General features: G+C 29.2%; 1 protein-coding gene across 1 annotated transcript; it reads right to left on the minus strand.

The window, feature by feature from the left end:
• Window positions 1–7,610: 7,610 nt before the first annotated feature.
• Window positions 7,611–14,215, minus strand: LOC100570811. The gene is made up of 2 exons (XM_003242561.4): window positions 13,466–14,215; window positions 7,611–12,704 (listed from the first exon to the last, which is right to left on the minus strand). The coding sequence occupies exon 2, from the start codon at window positions 12,641–12,643 to the stop codon at window positions 11,780–11,782; it is 864 nt and encodes a 287-aa protein (XP_003242609.1). The 5' UTR covers window positions 12,644–12,704; window positions 13,466–14,215; the 3' UTR covers window positions 7,611–11,779.
• Between the last annotated feature and the right edge of the window lie 8,365 nt (window positions 14,216–22,580).

The following is a 22,580-nucleotide window of genomic DNA, read 5'->3' on the forward strand; positions in this document are numbered from 1 at the left end:
ATATGTGTATGCAGCGTAGGAAATTTGACGTGTTATATTTCCAATGTACCAATTATTAATTTATTGAAGCGATAATAAATTTGGAATCAGATTTTAATTTTTCGTTAGGTTTACTTGAGGTCAAATTCTTCGCATTTTAGACTTTACTACCTAAATTATAAAAAAATGTTACATTAAAAAAAGTAAAAACTAAAAATTATCATGTTTAAATTTTTGAAATTGTAAAATCATAAATATGGGAAAGTCTATCTCTATAAAACTTTACAACAAATTCAAATTTATTTTTAGAGTTCTTATCGCGTCACTAGATCAATAATTTGCTTGGTACGTTAGTTACAGAAAATAAAATATAGAATAGGTACGTCTAAATTCCTATGTTGAGTTGTGTTAGAAACTTAGAAATATACAGAGAATCACCGCTTCCATTAGTATATACAATATAATTTAGGTTAAAAGACATTTTTAAAAGTTACAAAATCAATCGAACTTTATATAATATATATTACATATACTTAATATACTTACCTATTAGAGCTTTATCAATAAAATCCATGATAAATCCATAAAGAAATTACCCCTCACAAATGTTGTCAACATAATGTCTTTCGAGGATTAAGGGGAATGATCTATTCTATTGCCTTTTTATAATGATTACTAATGTAAAGACGTAAAGTGAATCAAATAGAGTACCTATATACATTATGCATGTAGGTAATCTATAGTTACTGTAAATTAGATGTCAGTATTAGATGGCTTTTATCGTCCTTGGATCAATAATGTAATTGTATTTAGACCTAAAAAGTAGTAAATCAATACCTACTCAATAGTACGCTTATGATATATAGGTAAGTATCTACATTTCGTTTTACTAACACCTAAAATAACCTACCTATATAATGTATTAAAAGTATAGTACAATTTATATATTTATATAGTTAATATAAACTGGGTCAGGATAAGAACTTAAGAATAATTATAGTTAGGTACACTATATTATTGTATTAATTTGTATAAATTATACGAATATAACTCCACATTTTCACATTTTTTATAGATAGTATTTATTTATCTTTTTTAGAAAAAAATTTTAAAATGTGAACTATAGAAATTAAAAATTATCAGGAATTAACGGTAGGTACTTACAATTTTTTTGATAATCGTTCAATTGCGCCTATAGGTACCTTATTATACCTTATTAATTATTATATCTTATTATTTGGGCAGCTTTTATTTATTGGTAGTAGAAAAATAGGTAGGGTACTTATAATAATAGTAGGCAGATAGCTGATAAAATACATAGATACAGTAATATTATAATATTATTTTATGGCGTTTTTCTGCCAACAATGTTAAAAGATTCGATTCCTGTTTTCGTCTATTAAATGTATTAAAAACATTGTTTTAGGAACCATATGTAATCGGTCGCGTTTTATAAAATCTTTTTTAGAGGGGCAGAGGTCTAAATTGTTTTAAGTTTAGTGCCTACTTATAATATTATGGCTACATGTGAATATACAGTAGGTACTATAGGTACCCACCTATCTATATATAATATTATACACTATACAATATACATTTATTACAAATATACAAATCACGAAAATTTGCAAATTATTTCGAGTTAGAAATTCATAATAATTTTTCTTTTTAAATCTAAGATATGAAAATGTAATACAAGATTCCTTATAAGATTATCTACCTTTATCAAACAAAAAATATCTATAAGAAAGTCAAATTAAATTTTTATGATCGTTTGAAATTCATATTTTTACAACATTTGATATTCACTCGATTTCTCATGTAACGATATTCTTATTTTGGTGTATTAAAAAACGAATGACTGTAGATACTTGAAAATTTCACTTAATGTTTATATTAGTATTTTCTATATACGATGAAATTTTGAAAATAATTTGACACTTTTTGAGCTGTTTACGGACATGGTCAGTTTTCAATTTTTTTAGTATTTTTTTCTATAAATATCAATCATTTTTTATCTGTTCGGCCAAAAAGTGAAAAAATTTAATACAAGGCTCCTGATATATTGTTACAATAGCAGTTGAAAAATATTAAAAATACATAGGCACAATTTTTTTTTTATAAGCATTTAAAGATCAAATTTTGACAAAATTTATCAAATTTAAAATTTAATAATTATTTCGTAGTTAAAAATTTATAAAATGTTCAATTTTCATATCTAAGGATTAAAAATTTAAAACAAGATTCCACCTAAGTAGTTAATTCTGTTACCAAAAAATCTAAAAAATACATAAGCACAATTTATTTTTATAGTCATTTTAAGCTCAAATTTGGACGAAATCACATATTAAAAAACCTGGAATAACTATTTTAGTTATTTTGTTGTGATTGTATATTATTGAAACTTCTAAAATATACTATTATATATCTATGATATTATATATCTATGATATTATATATCTATGATATTATATATCTATGATAGTACCACGATTTGTTGTTGATGTATAACGCGTTATAAGTACCTAATGGATATTGTGATATGATTAATTTGGAATTTATTATAGATACCTATTATTGGTCAATTTTTTTTTTAATACCATAGATAAGTATATAAGATACCGTATACCTAGACTGACATACCGTCTCCGCTCAGAATCGTTTTTCTTATACAGTGATATTATATCATTGAATTCAAATTTAATACTATCCATTATACAGTGACCCACTTGTAACCTACTGTACAGTAGAACGACATCCACTTACCCACCTTTTTTAGTTTGCATTTTTTCACGTTTTTCTCTACTTGGTAATTATAAACATTTTTGGGGAATTTTGGTGTTTTATTTAGATTTTATTTATGTTTCTGAATATTTATTATCACCAGTAATGGAAAGAAAAATAATATGGAGAAACTTCAAAATATTCGGCTGCTATGAATAATAATATTCATGAGAATTCGACATTTATATTAATTTATAATTTAATAAATACAGTAATCACCTACTCCTTTTAAACGCCCTAAGAAATATGTAGCCAAGTTTAGTCAGGTTTCTCTTATTAATGTTCAAAACACATCAAACGACTTATTTAAAAAATGTATTTTTAGTTTTAAATAAAATAATAATATAAATACCTACAGTGGATTGTTTGATTCATTAGCTATGAGTTTATTGACTCATTCACATATTGGACTCAAACAGGCTGATCCCGATTTAAATGTAAACTAACACAAAAATTCGTCAACTAGAATCACTACTACACTACCAGATAATGAAGTCAGTTAAAATACATTGCGTAAATTTTTAATATGTTTTATTAATTTAATGTATTTGGCATATTATTATGAATAATTTAGTTAACATAATGAAATAGTAAATAAATAAATATACATATTAATTTTAAAAGTTTTCTTTATGTAAGATGTGCACCAATTATCATCCCTAATATACGAATTACCAATGTGGAACTACCTTTCTGCTTTTCTTATTATTGTTCTAACTTAATTATTTTTGTTGGTTACTTTAGATTCTGAGTTGAGTAATTCAGAAATTAGATACAGAGACTTGAAATATTTACCAAATATTTATATTAGCATTCTCTAGATTATAATTTTCAAAATATTTTATGTTTTGTGCTATTTATTTACATTTGAAATTGTCGACTTTTTGTATTGTGTTTTAATTTATGGTTGGTATAATTTTGACTGTGAGTGGAATAACTTGCATTGAGTCACAATTTTATTATAATCGATTGAAATTGTAATATTGACAAAATTATATAAATTTGTGAATTATTTTGTAGTTAAAAATGTATGCAAATACAATATTTAATTGTAATGGCTAAGTCTTGAAAATTTTATCGTAAAGTTCCTCGTAAGTTATTCTAACAGCAACCTGAAAATTACAAAATGCCTGTGGTAATTTATGGTAGACATTTTAAGTTAAATTTTTAAAAAAATTTGATAAATAAACGAAAAATAAATTACGATTTTAGTTTTTTTGTCATAATTTATAAAATATTATTTTCAAGGACTAGAAACATTTTGCCCCTATGTATATTATTGTTTCTTATACATACACAATGAAATTTTCAAAATATTTAAATTAATTTTAAGCTATTTATACCCTAAACCTCTTTACACTGTTCTACAGTACGTCAGTACAAGTTAAGAACAGCTAGGTAGTCATATTTTAAGAAATAATTGTATCATAATTATTATACCTAATATCCGCAATTTGTTTTTGAAAAAAATAAATTCAACTAACTTTTTTACTTACTAATAGAAAAATAAATTACTCATATCTTTAAAAATATAGGCTGATAGCGCATTTCCACTCTGAAACGCTTTTCATGTGCAGTGATTTAATATTTAATTTAATAGATTCATTACGGTGACCTACTCAACGACCAGGTACATTAGACACCCAACTATACAGCAAAACGTCTTCCCCGGTTTATTTTCTGGTATTCTTTATAATTTATATTAATTTAAGATAAAATTGTTATAATAACATTTTAGTTGTTAATCATTGGACTATATCTGCCTGTACTTCTAATAAATAAATTCCTTTTAAATTGTATTTTAGTTTTTACGCAATATCCTAAAAAAACTGTTCACTTTTTTGTAAGATATCTGACAGATTGGATTTAATAAATTATAACTGATTTCCAATTTCCACATTATAGCAAAAAATATGTTGTTAAAATAGTTTTTGGTAAACGTTATTTCATCACTTTAAAATCGAATTAACATCAGCAATTCTACCATGTTCACTTTAGTGACTTGCTAATGGTAAGGTCACCTGTGCAATATGAGCTACTCATGATTTTTTTAATATCCAACAACTTAATATTTAATATTATATTTCATAACCTGTACAAGCTCATAGCTCGAATACAATAATATATTTTTATTATAGTCATCTTCAAGAATTTTCTATTTACAATTTTCTGGAAACGGGAAATGGAATACCTATTATTATTTTACATTAATGCATGTTTGTTGAATATAAATGTGCTTGAATTATTTTATAGATGGATAATAGTTACCAATGGTGTTTAATATTATTTATTTAAATCAGGTTAAGGAGTCACTCGGTTTATGTACTATTTTTAATTTCATACAGACATTTGTTTTAACATTGCATGGTACAATTGAATGCTTTTGTTTTTATGTTGTACTTGAAATATAATTCTTTTGTAGTATCTTCTTTTTTTTAATATATGGAAACAAAATTTTAAAAATGTTTTCTCTCCCTATCTCTACGATGAAAACGGAACAAAAACTCACCGTCGCCGTCGTTTAAAAAAAAAAAAGTAGTTGCTATAACTGCGACAGTGTAGTTGGGGGAGGGGGTGCGACAAACGGGACGCCTGACCGGACGCCCGAAGCCCGTTTGCCTGTATCAAGCCAGATGATTTACCGACCCTTTTACCCGAGACGTACGCTTCCAGCGAGAAAAATAACATTACTAAATAAGATGGATATAAAACGCTTTAAGAACGCCTACTTCTTCCCTTTTTTAGACCGTTTAAAAAAAAAGAAGAAGTTTTATTCGTATCTATCCTCTGAAGTCCGGTGCCGACCAGTCCACGAAATTTAATTCGATTATACATAAATTATGACAATAATAATTGTCACTCGAGTTGTTGTTATATAAGTTATAAATTATAACACTCTATAACTACTCAAAAGCATCAGATACATTTTTAGCTAACATGTTTACATTATTACTATAATATAGTATATAGGTATAGGTCCCCTCAAACATTTTAATCCATAAATACACAAGTATTTTTTCAAAGTAATTCAATGTAAATTTGTTCTTTAAATTAAAAACAAATCCAATCAATAATATAAAATGTCGGATGGTTATTATTACTTGTTTTATACCCATAAATGAATTAGTAAAAAAATCAATAATTCGTTTTTCCATCACACATGCACTTTATTTTTTCTCCAATTTAACTGTTTAGCAGGTGTAAATATTTACGCCTAATACAAACATTTCTACTATCAATTTATAAATTAGTTTGAAGTTAGAGTTACATACAATCCTGGTTGTTTTTGAAAATGTGTTTAATTTGCAATTATTTATTTTTATGTCATTGGTACTTATATTTCCTGGTCACGAATGTTTCAACTTTCAGAGCAGGTACATTTTTACATTTGTAATTTTATACTGACATAGTCTGAATAATGAATACAGACATATAAAATCCTCTGAACTATTTGAGTTCAAGAATTTCCTCAAATAGTGACATCCATAAGTCATAACATTAATTAAATATAAAAAAATATTGATCATTGTTTAAAAACTGTATTTACTTAAAATTATTGTTACCATTTATTTTATTTTCAGATTAAAATTAAATAAGCAAACGTTTCCAATTTTTTAACTTTTGCACGTATTATTTATTATTTTATACTTATTTTAAACACAGTTTAAAATTAATAATAGTTTGATAAAAGTATGTGATAAAATTAATAATAAATATTTAACTTATTTTGGCACTAAGCAAGAACGTCAAATTAACATGAATATGTAAAATATGACAATTCATCTTGAACGTAATAATTAACAACAGCTAGTGAGCCGAAAGACTTAAATTATATAAGTATTGTAGTATTTATTCTATGGAATATTAAATTTAAGTTGCTATTTAATCAACATAGCATTGAATAGGGGATACAGGGTACAATTATTGTAATATGGTACGATTGTAACTCAGCCAATGACACCACCTGTCATTCACCTCCGTTATAAATACAAACATTTTAAAATAGTATTTAGTTGTTACACTCTACAATGTAGTACTAGGTATATGGTATAGCTCCTTATCAATAAGCTCATATCATATTTATTTTATGAGCAATATAAAAAAATATGTGTTTGACATCAAAAAGTTAAAAACAACACAAGTTTTAAAAATAAAAAACATGTAGCCATGTAGGTATTACATTTGTCTTTGGCGCTGTTACAATTGTAACTTTACAAGGTAAAATTGTAACACTTTTTTTAATTCACATTTACTCAACAACTAGTGAAAGTTAAAGCTCAATACTCATATTTTTATAAAGGTAATAATTTACTTAACTGATTAACATTTTGATAAAACAAAATGATTTTATCAAGTTTGTTGAAAATTGCAGGTAACATCCCGAGACCCATCGATTCCACCACCTACAAAATTTTTAACTGTGACCATCGAGGTTATTCTTTTTTATATTTAATATTTATTATTTAAAAATAAAACAGCAACGGTCCTTATTATAACACAAAATATTTTTTAGATAATATGCACCAATGGAAAAATTGAATAATATAATGTAATTGTTCATTTCTATACACGTCTTATGATAAAATATCTAACATATTATATTATAGGTTTCTATTTTTGAAAATAATGAGTAATCAAGTAGGTAGGTACATATAAAATAGACATATTATTACCTATAGCCAAAATGTATTAATTATTATAATATAACTCCTAAATGTTTAATAGTTTAAAAAATATTATATGACTAATCTGCAAAATAATAAATAAGCTATCAATTGCACACATATTTTTAAATACAATTCGTATTAAAATCATTATTATATTAAATATTATATTATAAAGCTACTAATTGTAATTTTTGTACGAGAAGTTTTTATTTCCCCATACTTTCTTGGTTATAATTTTTAGATTAACAGTAGCTCAACCTTAAGTTACTTGAATTTACAACTTAAAATTGGAGGAATTGATGAGTTGATTGCTTAAGTGCGGGTGGCAGAAACATCTTGCATTGACGGGATTGATGTTTGTTTTGCCCCCGTAAAAAAGGTTTGATGGAATCGATGAAATCTCGTAATAATATATACTAAGTTTAAATGGGTATAAACCTACCTCCTTATTATAGACCCCTAGTCTCTAGATTCTAGAACAATTATCCAAAATAAATACATCTTTTGTTAGAATTTTTTCAAATACTTTAAAAACAAAGGTAATATAATCCAATGATGATCCTTATTGTAAAATTTAAACTATTAAAAATATAAATTTTTCAGAAGTCAGGATTACTGTTTTGGTTGAACCATTTTATTTTATAGGATCGTTGACACGTATGTCACGTACAGTCAATAGTCATCTACAGAGCCAAATTTGTTGGCACTCTCCTTACATATTAGTACTCGATAGTATTGTAACTGTCGTATTATTGTTATAATAAATTTGAAATCAATATAAATCATTCTAATTGAAAAAAAGGTAGACTGAAAATTAAAGTTTAATTTAATATAGATTCGACTACATATTTTTTTAAATGTTAAAAGTTCTTTAGAAAATAATTATAGTAAGTGATTTTATACAGTTGGAATAATAAACGGTAGAGTAAACCTTGTATTGAAATGTCAAGGCTCAAAAATTAAAATTTGGAAATTCAATAAAACAAATGATTAGGTACACAAATAAAAAAATGTTTGAAATAATCTGTATGTATTATGACTATGATAGTACCTATACGTTGTTTATATGAATCAAAAATATCGATCTACCTATCGAATAACGTGTAACAGTTTTATACTTTAGTAAATTAGCAATGTAAGATAATATATATTCCAAGAACTATTGGAAAATCAAAAATTAATTAACTTAAACAGAATCAATTTTCTATCAAAAGATTCGTAATATTGAATGGCATTTCTCTAATAATCTTACCCTTAAATATGATCAATTCAGATCAAGTAAAAATAAATAAAAGTATGATTGACAATGTTCTTATATTAGATACTAGTACACTACTCGCTAATTCTGACACATGGTAGACGGTAGTGGCGTAATGCATTAGTATTTTATTTTAAATTTAAATGCCAGAACTATTATTGTATTTAAAAAACGATTCTGAGTAAAAATCGGACCTATAGGAGTATCCATAAGAATAGTTCAAGTATTTGTATTACAATTGACCATCATTACATTTATTCGCAATGATTTATTTTTTTAATATTGTAGTGAATGTATAAATCAACAAATAACCTTTTTCATAAAAGGTAGAATATGAAGTAATTAGTTTTACATCGGTATATATGAGCTACATTAAGCAATTAACTTCCCCAAAAATGAGATTGTAGCATACTTTGTTATAACATTGAAAGCAGCGAGCGCATATTCTAAATTGATTAAAGATTTCGGATAATTTGAACAATTTTTCATTTATAATTTCTGTCCTGTAATATACCTACTTATTTATAGTTTTGTTATTGAAATTCTAAAATACGTAACTTTCTCGCTTTATTTAATCTCAGTTTCATCCTGGTTTTTTATGCTAATTTTACACTATAAATGTATTTATACTATTATTTAATAAATTAACTTTAACTTGGATAATTTTAAAATTAACGTTTGGTCACATAATACTATGTTCCAAATATCAAATTATGATTTAATTAAAATCAAAGTTTGTTCTATCCAGTTATCTTATCTTTAAATCATATTTTGTATGTGGATGATTGGTATTACCACTTTTGTCAATCATCAGTTATTTTTACTTCTTGAAAATAAAGGATTTTCATTTTAACTAAAAAAAAAAGAATGAAAATCTTTCATTCAGAGATAAATTAAATACCTGATGAGAGTGATGGCTAAGAATAGGGGTAAGCTTTTAACTAAATTATTTTGTTCTTTATATAATTATTATATTGTCACTAGCCGCAATACAAATTTAAATAAACTATTGTTTAGAAAGTATGGCATTCGATTATTGTTTTTTTTTTCCGTGGCAATGTTGCATTACTCAGTATAGCACGAGTCTGGTACATGTATGTAGTTAATCACTTTAGTCTGAATGCTCCTATAACTTTATAATTTAACAATCGGTTAATTCTATAATGATAAATTATCTCGTCCATAGAATATAGGCGTTCTATTGTTGATAATATATTTATGATGGCTGTAATGATGACAAAATGTCACAATGACTGAACGTAATCGATTACAGTGGTCAGATATGGAATCATTAAAGTTTAAACCACCGTTCTACCTCCTTTGATGTCTCAACAAGGGAAATATTAATATTATCATTTATAATGTATTACATTAATTGAATAATCTAACAGAAGTGCGTAAAATATTAAGATCATAGGAAAATTATAAAATAAACGTTTCCTATGTACTGTTTAATAATTTAATATTACTTATAAAATATTAATTAGACGGTCAATTAGATTTTAAAATATTAAAATATCAAACTTAGTGTAGGTAGGTACAAGAACCTTAAAGAAAATGTTGACTACCTAACATATTTTAAACTTTTATAATAGAAACCTCGGCGCAATTTCAACGCACCTAACCATTTCAATTTTATAGATTTTTGGCTTATTTTTTTATTGTATCAGCCTAGCTCAACAAATGTTTATGACACGTGAAAATAGAAAGCCGTTTTGTGGGGGTTAGTATTATACTTACTATAGTGATACGCCGTCACATAAAAACAATAACGATATGTTATACGGATTTATGTTATATTGTTTAAATTTATATAACATATATTATATTCTACCATCGGGGATTAAGGTTACCCTCCAAATACTGTGTAGGGAAGTTTTTTACATCCAAAATTAATTTTATGTTTGAACTAGGTACCTATAAATTAAAATTCCAAGAATAACAACGGCAAAAAAATACAATCGATTATTATCGTTTTAGGTCTGAGTTTAATCAAAAAACAATTAACTATCCGATACCCCCTAAGTCCTGTTTACCAATATGTGTTCTAGATTCTAACCTGGATGGAACGATCAAACATTTTGGGCCGGGAATTGATTATAATTAGAGCACCAATTTTTGTGCACTAAAAAGTATCACAATATTGTATATACGTAATAATATGAAGTAAGACTCATGAAATATTACCAGTTGTATAATCATTTTAATATTATTTTCCTTCACAAATATTGCTGGACTTAATATTAATATATTTATATTATATTTTATATTTATATTCCTGTACTTTTTAACGGCAACCAACAGTCATTATATAAAAAAAATAATTGTTACCAACCGGAGAGATTGCATCTGCTGCGTTGTTAGTTTGAATACAATAAATCAATGTAAGTATACTAAAAAAAAAATGTTGTGCTAAGAAGAGGACAAATTGAATTAAGAACTCTTATTAAGCAAATAATTGTGGAAATGTATCTTTGGTATTTCTAAACTTCTGTAAAACGACTTTGGACTTTAGAGGGACATTGCATCACATTTTCAAACCTAAGCTAATTCAATTTAAAATTGAATGAAATTTCAGATACAAAATAATTTGTGAATTATTGAGATTTTAATATTTATGTTAAACAAAAAAAAACTATATCATTTTGGAACATTTTCTATATGTGTAGGTAATGACATTTTAATAGCAGTAGTTTGAGTGAGAAATTAGCCCTCCCACTCCTGCCAATAATATTGTACTCGATTTCCGCCCAAGAGTATACAGTATTGTACCGGTCTGAATGTCTGATCCACCAATAGATATTAAACATATGGATGTGATATTGATCCAAAATTGTGAAGCTAAGATGGATAATATGAATGATAAAACCCTGGATATGGGAGCTTCTGTGTGAGAGAGAAACGTCGTTTCTGTCTCCGTTATGTGGGTTCAAGTACTATGCACAGTGTAGATAGAAAATCCCGCGTCCATATGTTTAACATCAACCTATTGATCCTCTATACTTCCATAAACAATGTGGCGATCAAAAGCTTATCAAATTGATAAGCTGTAACGAGCACTCTGTGTATAATATGGGTATTATATTATTTATTATCTTAGGTATGATGTATATGTTATTTTTCCATCTAGCCCGTTACAGACTAACCTCCACTGACCCAAATACTGATAAGATTTTGATCGCCAATACCTAGTACGGATGTAATATGATATTGTAACATATTTACCGTCTTTGGCGGAATGCGCGGCTCGGGCAAACGACGCAACGACCACGACCACCGCATAGAACACCAACAGCCACCAGCAGCAACTGCTCGTCCACATGTGCAAACGGTGCGTATGATGGTGATGGTGACGGTGCCGGTGCACCCGACGATGGTGGTTCCGATGGATGTCGGGGACCGCTGATGACGGTTTCGGTCGCCAACAATTGCTGAACCATTGCTGTGTGCCGTGCCGCCGTCGCCGTCGGTCTTCGGGTGATGCGTCATCCGCGTCGTCCGCTTCTACAGTCGTCGCGGTCTTGCTACGTTCGCAGTCCGCGAAAAGTCGTCGCCGGACCGGATGGTAACCGTCTGCGGTGCCTTCGACCATCGTGCCAATGTTTGCGTCTGCTTGAGGTTTCGTCCAATCGACGGTCCCGTCAAAGTTTCCTGGCTTTTCACCGTAGTCACAGGTCGCCCAATCCGATCGTTCCCAATTTCGGACGTCGCCGCTGCCAAAGTTATTCCGCTTGATCCGCGGTCTTATTATTTCTAGTACGGCTGACGTCCGATCGTCGCTGTCACTGGGACGTTGGCAGTCGTTACGATTGCAATCATCGCCGACAGGTGACCCGGTGCCATATCTTCTTTGATGGTCATCGTGACTCTTCCGTGATATCTTGACCGCTTGATTGTTCTTGTCGGGTCTTTCGTCGACCATTGCGGGCTCCAAAGACATCGCGATCAACATCATTTTTGACAACTTTGGCGTTTCCACGGCCTCCGGTTATTATTTTTAAGCTACACAAATGTATCTGTGCGAGAAACAAACAAACAAAAACGAATAAACGTCATGGGTTTAACCTGTGGTCATAGGCGCAATTTATGGTCGTTTTTTAGGGGTGACTAGTAGTATAATATATTCTCACGCACAATATACAAAGTCCAGAAGTCTATTCTCGACATCATTGATATATTTACCCCTACCCCCTCTCCTCATACCTAAATAGTTTACAATACTGATTAGCAATTTCAAACTTTAGTGGTTTTAATGGTATTTGCATATAATTCTGTTTGAAACAATTAATTAATTACCCCAATGATACTTAAATAATCATTTCTATCAATAGAAAACCACTTGCAGTAACAATGACTTGCAGAATAAAAATAATAACAGCGGTGGCGTACGATTAAACGTTGTGTTTATATTGCGCCTATGCCTATGGTCGATGTTTGTGTATCAGGTATACATAAATTGACACATTGTTCACTGCACTATATTTATTATTATTTATTATAATATGATCGCACATGTCATAATACTATTATTATTTATTATAATAATAATAATTGTTTATTACATTAGTCCGTCGTCGTCGTCGTGCCGTATATGTGTGTGGTCGTCATAATCGAAAAAGTCGATATAAGATCGTTTTTTTTCAAGTTTTTGTTGGCCGTTTTAATAATACAACAGACGACGACGGGGGTAAAATATTATATTATACAATGGTTTATACACAAATTAAACATTCAGCGCAGAGTATGCGATATAATGATATTATGATATAGGTACTACCTTAGAACAGCTAGTGTATATACAGGTATACAGGTACTTGCATCGAACTACGAACCGCTCACACACGACGGTCCTATCTGCTCGACGGCCGTCACCGCTGTATAGTCGATGGTCGTGTCGTAGTGCAAACGCGCGTATACTCAAACACAGTGACCGCCGTCAACCGGTCCGCTCGACAGTGGACGTGATGTGACGGCGTGCATCGCGGAACCAAAGAGACGTGAAATGCAATCTTTCGTATTTGACGGCCAAACGACAGTGCGTGTCGTATACGTACGCGTACGATAATGTGCGGACAGTGGTACTCAAACGAATGTGCGGCCTGCACTTCTATCCCCAGCCACAGGGCAGTCACCTCGACGCCGACGAACAGCACGACGACAAGCGGACGCCGTGCAGCAACATTTGGCGGTTGGACCGGTGTCCGGCGTTCCCATGGCCGACGTCGCTATAAAACGTGCCTCAGTCGTATGACGGTGCGACGTACGAATAATGAATGAATGGGACTGATGAACGAGTCTCCGATATACGGTGTAAAGCCGGTGTAATGCCGTCGCACAACGACGGTTTCTCGCGGACCGCGCGCGCCAGACACGGACACGCCGGGTGGCGAGGTGCGGGACGGGGATGCGAACGACGCCGCGCGATTCAGTAATATAGTATTGCGTATGATATCCGCTCCGCGTCGTCGCCGTCGGTCAACTACCACCACCACCACTAGCGCACGCCGGAGCCTATACGGATGCACCCTCCGCGGCCGAAGCTGCTGCTGCTACGAGGCTGTGGCGCGCCCTGCTTTCGGCGTGGCGGTGCCGCTTGCGCAAACCGCCGGGCCCCCGGCGTGTCGCGCGCGCGTCTCGACCCGCGCGCAGTGTACGCCGGCACTACATCCCCTACCGCCTCCACCATCGCCACCCTGCTTTCACCGGTGCTGCAGTGTCGGCGTGGTGCCGGTGGACGCCGGCGGTGGCACAGCTTCTAATTCGACGGCGGCGGCCAAAGCAGCTGGGACCGTCCTCCGCGCGCACCTCTCGCCCACTGACTCTCACTCGCACTCTCGCTATCTCCGGCCGGCGCTCGCTCTCGCCAGCCCTCTCACTCTCGCTCGCACGCGTTTTCTCTGTCTCTCTCTCTCGCTCTCTGTGTACACCTTCTGCCGCCGTCGCCGCCGCCGTCCATCCGCCGTCATTATCCCATCTTCGTCGCCGTCTTCGTCGTCGACATCGTCGTAGTACTGCTTTCTCCAACCACCGCGTTATTACACCGCTTGTGCCATAGGTATATCCAACCGTGTCCGTAGTACGAAACCACATTTATATCTATCGTTACCGTCCAAAGTTACCGGCATCATATATTATACAGTCGGTCATCTATTAACTACATATATAATACTAGCACGGTACTATGTACCTAATACGAATATAAACGCGTAGACATTTCCACCCCACATCAGCGATAATAGTGCTGTACCACGGTACATAATGGTGATGCGGTGGTGCCGGTATATATACCAGACCGATAGGTGTATGAGTTTATATATAAACTGTTCAGAGGTGATACACGCTGCAACCCCACTCCTCCCCATACTCGCGGACGTCCTCGTTCGTATCATGCTGCCGTCGTGCACGCGAAACGGCCGCTGACCACCACACATATTATATATCTATAATATTGTGCGATCGTCCGCGTTGCCGATCTTTGGCCAGGCCTAAGCGACCGTGCAGCTGTTTTCCATGACAACATTCCATAAACGCGGCGGGACCACGGTCAGGTTTTCTCGTGCAAAAGTCGAAAAGCTCAAACTTCGGTCAGCCCGTCCATTACCCGTACAACATTATCCTTGACGCTTATATTACATGCCCGTCATCGTGATGACCTAACTTGTCTGCGTGGGCCATTGAACGATTTATGTTTTTTCATTTTTACTTTTTTTCATGTTGAAATTATTTAGCGTTTATATAGGTAATATTTAGATAATAATACCGGTCTAATATCTAACAAAGTTTCAAAATAGTCAACTTATTTTTTTTTTATACATATACGTTCGGAAATTTAATATAATATATAATATATTATATTACATTTATAGGCGTTCTGGATTTTTTTCTTTTTACAAAACTTCACAAACAATAATATATTAATTTGTACGTATAACTATTATTATAAGCGTAACAACCAACATGTTGCATAGCCGTGTACAATAACATTGAATTATGAAGTAGGTATACCTCGTATTAAATTCATTGGACAGTTCGTATTGTTAATGTATTTTGACGATTTGTTGAAATTAATTAAATGTATATTGCATTATATTTGTTTTTGGTATTACATAATACGGACAAATTTACCATATCTAAATATATAAATATAATTTACAAACATGGAACTTCACAATGAAATGACTACAATACATAAGAATTAATTCATCAATACTTTCAATAGGTACTCTAATTTGTGAAAAAATGCATGAAATTTCAATTATGTTACATACCAGTATTATTTTATTTTCTGTATTACAAATAAAAAACTATAGTACTTAAAGCTATGCAATTTCTACAAATAATTCATATTCATATAATAGGTTCAATAATATATTCATACCTTACTGTAGATTATGTTTAAGACTTTTAAGAACACGAGTATCACACGAAAATAATAATTTATCAATTTAGTTTTCAGCGAAAATTGGGAAAGTTTCAAAAAACTGTGAATTAAAGAATAAAATATCCATTAAAAGAGTAAGCTTATTATCTCTGTATTATTTCAGGTTTTAAAATAGTATCAGGAAGGGATCACAATTTTTTTATATTTACGAGTATATTAATTTGATATAGCAACTAACAAGGAAACTTTCAGATATACGTAATTAAATTAAATCTAACAATTTTCATTGCTTGATCAATGTATTAAATAAATATTTTCATGTACATATTTTCAGATTCATCTTCATAAAAAATGTGGAATCAAAATTCAAAGAATGAAATGTATTATATTTATTCTTAAAATTCTTAAACAGCAAATTATAAAAACATAATACATATTTTATAACAGTATGTAAAAAATTAAAAAATGTCAATGTTCTATAGTTTTTTCGTGAGTTTGAGAACAATTAAATGTATTGATTTTTCGAACGCAACAATGCATTAAATTTAATATTCATTTTAATCGACTCTGTGTGTGAGTTGAGATATGTATATTACCTAGGTTTATAGTGCACTTGGTTTCACAGATACGTAATAATGAGCTTTTTTGATTGTATTATTTTTATTTTTGGGTAGATGAATAACTCCAAAAATTATGTAGAATTCTGTGTAGATGTTTATATTTAGTTTTTATTAGTACTTTATCGTAACCAATAGGAGGTTATCCTCAGTGGTGAAATATAGGCCATTCAACGTGTTTATTCGTACTTGTATTTACTTTGTATATTTTTGTTTTATTAGCTACAATTACACAACCATTTTGACACTACTTTGTATTAACCTATTTTTGTAAATTACCTTTTGTAACTAACTTTTTAGTCAATAAATAATACTTATAACTATTTATTATTATTATTATTATTATTTTATTATTATTTATTAATTACCTTGATATAATATTATATATATACATATAATATTATGATTATATTCCAATAAGTACAGATTGAAACAGGTTTTATTTATAGTATCATGAATTATTTTTGGGTTTTTTTTAAGAATGTTCTCGAAAAATACAAAGAACATAATGATAATTTTTTATAAATAATATAGGACTTTAAAATAACCAATAATATAGTATGGACTAATACGTAAAAACAATTTTGTTTTTTCAGTGTAAGTAGTATACACCTTTATTGTGAGTAACCAAATTTAAAACATTTTAGAAGTGTCGCATAATAATTCACATTAAAATACATTTTATAGCCTATTTACACCTCAAGTGTAAATGTGTAATGGAGAGAATTATAATTATAATTAGAATAATTATTAGTAATAGCATATAAAAAACAATCACGCAATAAAACTGTCAATATAATACAAAATTATAAACTCAGAAACTATTAAAAAAAAAAATGGGCTGGTTAAAAGAAGACAGACATTTGAAACTCTTTCATTTTTGCTCAGTTTGGCAATTTAAACTTCAAACACTTTAAAATAAAAAATGAATGTCTTACTATCTTTCATATTTTTTACGATGAAAAATGGTATATATTGTAAAGCTATTTTAAATCACCCTTTCGGCCGTTCCACTCAAAAATTGAGTAAACTCAGAAAATATAACCCAATCGTTAATTAATATCCTTTGTTACTGAAAATATAAAAGTTGAAATTAGGTGACGAATTCTATATTTGTTCATTATAATATTTTTTATGTTTTATTATAATTATTATAATTTATGACTATAAAAATAAATTTTGTCCAATTTATTAGGAACATGTTTTGTTATTACCGACTGTTATTTTAAATTAATAAAATAAGTATATTTAAATCGTATAATATGTAAACATAGGTAACTAATTGAAAATAGTTTGTGTTTAAATTATATTTGTTAGACTTATATTTTCATATGATTTATGTGAGGTACCATCTAATTTTTTAATTTAGTAGTAAAAGTAATTACAAGATTAAAATAATTGCAATATATTTTTGTTTTTCACTGCCTAAGCTCCAATTTATCCTTAATTATAATTTTTAATTTTAATAATTACGTCATTAATTATAAATAATTATAATATAATAAAACTTTTATTTTTTCTCCAAAGTTTATGACAAATTATTATTTTTAAGCTGTGTTCGCTATTTTTCTAAACTACAATATTATACAAAAGCGGGTCGCAGACACCATGCGCACTTTAGTACATAATATGAGCATGGTGGCCATCAAGTCCTCGGAGGCCATGGAGTAAGAATAAAAATTTCACTACCACAGTGCGTATGAAAAGTAATATTGGTTAAACTACAAGTATAATAAATAAAATAAATATAGAGGCAATACGACAAAGTGATCGTAGAATTGAAGTAACGAAAACATTATTTTTTTTTAACTATAGAATAGATAAACTCGTGTTTACTTAACTCAGTTATATTTATATGACTTTACAAACTTAAGACAATAAAAATGTAAGACAAAAAATGAATGCTTTAATTCAAAAGTAGGCGCCACTGACGTCCGATTGGAATTTCAATTAGATGTAAAAATAATATATTTTATCATAAATACGTTTTAAGCCAAAGGAAATCGTGTTCTTTATTTATTGTTACTATACGCGTACAATGTACATATACAAAAAAGTCAATAATAATTTAATTTGAAACTAATTCATCATGTTCCATACTTCTTTAATTAAATAAAGAAACTGCAAAAATGCATTCCAAATTGCCATAAAAACAACCTTAATTTGTTTTTTACGTGTTTCAAATGCTCAATGTTTGTTATATAATATAAATAATACGTTAATATAGTAACTAATAAGTGTTTACCTACGGCCTTTAAACGGGTACTGATCAAAAATCACAGGAGTATATTTCGAAGGCAATCTATTACACCATCTTGAACCTTTCAGCTTGCAAGTCTAATTAGTTAGTGAAAATGAAAACCATCATGAGTCGAAGAATACGAAATTTCCGTGAAACTGCCGTTTGGTATTCCCGTTTTTTATGTTTATATTCTTATTATGTCCCAGAGATCGTGTCCGGTTAAACCTAGTTATAAGTTAGGTATAACCGCAAACCACTATCACATACAGGACATTCACTCGACAATATAATGGCTGCTTAATGCTTATCAGTTATTATCATACGAATTTTGTAATGCCATTATTGATATTTATTACACTTATTATAAAATAAAAGTTTACTTGTTTACATTTTTCATATTTTAGTACCCAATAAGAGTACAAGACTCTAAGGCGAGGTACATTATACTGGGTTTGTTCCCATTAATATGTTTGTTCTTAGCAAATATCTTATAAATACGATGATTGCAATATTAGGTACCAAACTATATTAGATAGTTTAGCATAATATGTAAGTCCTAGTTAAATTACTCGATTTCAACGGGAGCAATAGAATTTAAGTAAATAAAATTTAAGATGTAAATAGTAGGGTCTGTGAAATGTTTTGGAAATAGTGCATTTTGCTTTATTTATTTTATGATTTACTCTGAATAGCATAAGAAATTGTGTGTTCTGCACCAATCATAAGTGAGGTGAATTTAAATAAATAGTACATTTTAATAGTACCTATATTTAACAATATCTGACCATGACATTCGATTCCCATTATTTTTATTATCAGAACTGATGTATAACTCAGTTCTGATATTTTTTTTGTTCAAATTATTGGAAGAGCAAATTAATTAATTTTGTATCTGAAGTTATGAATTCTTAAACTATCAATAGAATTATAATAATTAATAAGTACCTATATAATTCCCGTATATTGAAAATGCATAAATCTATGATAGGTAACCTCAATAGAAATTAAATTTAGGAATTATCACACTTAAACACTGAGAACTCAAATAAAGTAATATGAACTAAAATATGTTACCATGCAATATTTAATATATCTGTTGGATCAAGAATGGATCAAGAATCAAGAATGAATAGTAAATGTTTGATACAAATAAATATCGAAGAAACATATTTTTTAAACATGAAAAATTGTGTCCTCAGTTTATTATTTGGGTATAATAAGTAATAAATCATAGAATTAAGAATATTACTCTATTGTTTTATATATATATTTTTTTAACTTATATTAACAGTAGTGCAGTGAAGGTTAGTAAAGTCAGAAGTAATCTAGTAATTTTAGTAATAACTAATAAGTACACGTTCATATTTACTTGTTAATTTAATCTTAGCACTTTTATTGTTAACATAAAATGCTATTAGTTTTTTTTATATACTATACTTAATTTTTATACCACAGAAATGAATGTTGAAAAAAATATCTTTAAAAATAAAATATGGTGATAATTCTGCAGTACGCAATGTACAAACACTTATTGTTTACACTTGTTTGTACCTGAATAAACTCCAGTTTGTACAGATGTATGTATTTAGAAAGTTCTTATATTTAGGTGAGTTGAAGTGTGATGATCAATTGAAATACGTTAAATGACATAATAAAATATAAAAAAGAACCCCTCTACGAGCTTTTTATACCAGATCATGGGCAGGGTCTTTTGATGCGGGTCGATCACTGGAAGAATGTATTGACTATTAGTTGTAAAGCTTCTTTTTCTTTGTTGGAAAACACTTTTTGAGATGGTAAAAAAAGTTTAAAAGTTTATGCAGCATCTCTAGAGATTTGGTATATACTGCTGAATACAGATGGTACTTATCAAAGATATCATTTTTTTTAATTTCCTTGTAGTTTTGGAGAAATTTATTTTTCGGTTACGATTTTATGGTAAAGTAATATTACATTGCGATAATAACCTAACTATAAATCAAACATCGGTTGATATAAAAATAGATATACTGTTATGACTTATGAGTATTATAGTTTTAATTACGACCAATTAATACATTTTACGATATTATGGCACCCGGATCCAGATGTCATTTTGTCCTAACACCCACACCAAGAGAATAATAATCAAACCTATTGATTGAATTTTTTTAACTAATAAAAAATATGATATACTAACTACATTTAACACAATATTCCAATATTTAAATTTAAAATTATTTATTTACGGTTATAATAAATTATATTTAATGTAATTAAAATCATAGTAATAACTAATTTGTAGCTTAAAGACAGTAAAGTTGTCTTCGATAAATGAATTAATGGTAAAAATGTTAAGTTAGAAATAGTCATCCTGATATTCCCTATATTCCCATTTCCCGTATAGTTTTCTACCAATACATTAAATGTGATCAAATTACCATAATAACTATCAAGCAGTGCCAATTTGGACTATAATAGTTTATCAAGACAATTGTATTTATTTCTTGTGCAAAAAATTATAATTAGTTCATACTTTGTATAAAAATGGTTGAATTTTCATATCTATACTTCTGTACCTTATATCGATGCCTACTAAATAAAACGTCGTTGTCAGTTAAATATGTACCTTTACCTAAGTACCGATGTTTACCCTGTATCTTAATAATATTATTAGTTAGACATTTAGAATAAACTAATGAGTCAAAGCTAATCACTTTCAGTAAAACAGAATTAGTCAAAAATACATTTTATAAAATAATTGATCTTATATTTAAAACAACAGTTAACATACAGAATTTATATTACTATTTTTAAACAAAATATTTTTATTGCAATTTAAATAATTTAAAAAGTAAATTTACAATTTTAAATTAATAGAGGAGAATATGTGAATGATTAAAGATTAAATTTAACACAATACACAATATATAAAATATTTATACTCATATCAAATTAATTAAATTCGAAAACAAAATAACTAATAAGGTATTTAAAATTCAAATATAAACTGTAACACAATAAAATATATATAACTGTATAATTTCAGACCAAAACAAAATAGTCTATCATGAAAAATGAGGAATGTAAAACATACAATTAATATTATGTTGTGAAACTGTACATATTATAATTTATCTAATGGTACGACCGTCGAGTGGCCGCCAACAAATTTGATTAAAATACTTCTAATTTGTTTGAACTTTGAATATTCAAAAATAAACTATTTGTCTTAGTATATAAACTTATGTATTATTTGTATCATACAAAAATAATTATTATTAAACTTCGATCTTTATTATTTAGTATTTACAAATAATATCAACGTTTTTATCAATATTTAATAATTCCTTATCGCTTGCATATTAAATATATTATATACTGAGATATAATATACAAGGTGATAAATTTAAGTGACTGAAAATAATATTTTAAATAATTTAGTGTTGTTACAAAACTTTTTTTTGTTATATCTTTACAATTTTTTGTTGTTATAATTTTTTTTTAAGTTTTTTGCTTTCTTGAATGACAAAATACATTTTTAATTTAATATTCCAAAGCAATATAATTTTTGGATTATTTCGAAATATACGATCGAATTTTGAATGTGTAGCTAATTAGTTATAAATATTTAAAGTTTTGATAAGTGGAGTTGTGAACCTAAATTTTTCGG

The sequence above is a fragment of the Acyrthosiphon pisum genome, chromosome X, assembly GCF_005508785.2.
Source record: "Acyrthosiphon pisum isolate AL4f chromosome X, pea_aphid_22Mar2018_4r6ur, whole genome shotgun sequence".
Classification (NCBI taxonomy): Eukaryota; Metazoa; Arthropoda; class Insecta; order Hemiptera; family Aphididae; genus Acyrthosiphon; species Acyrthosiphon pisum.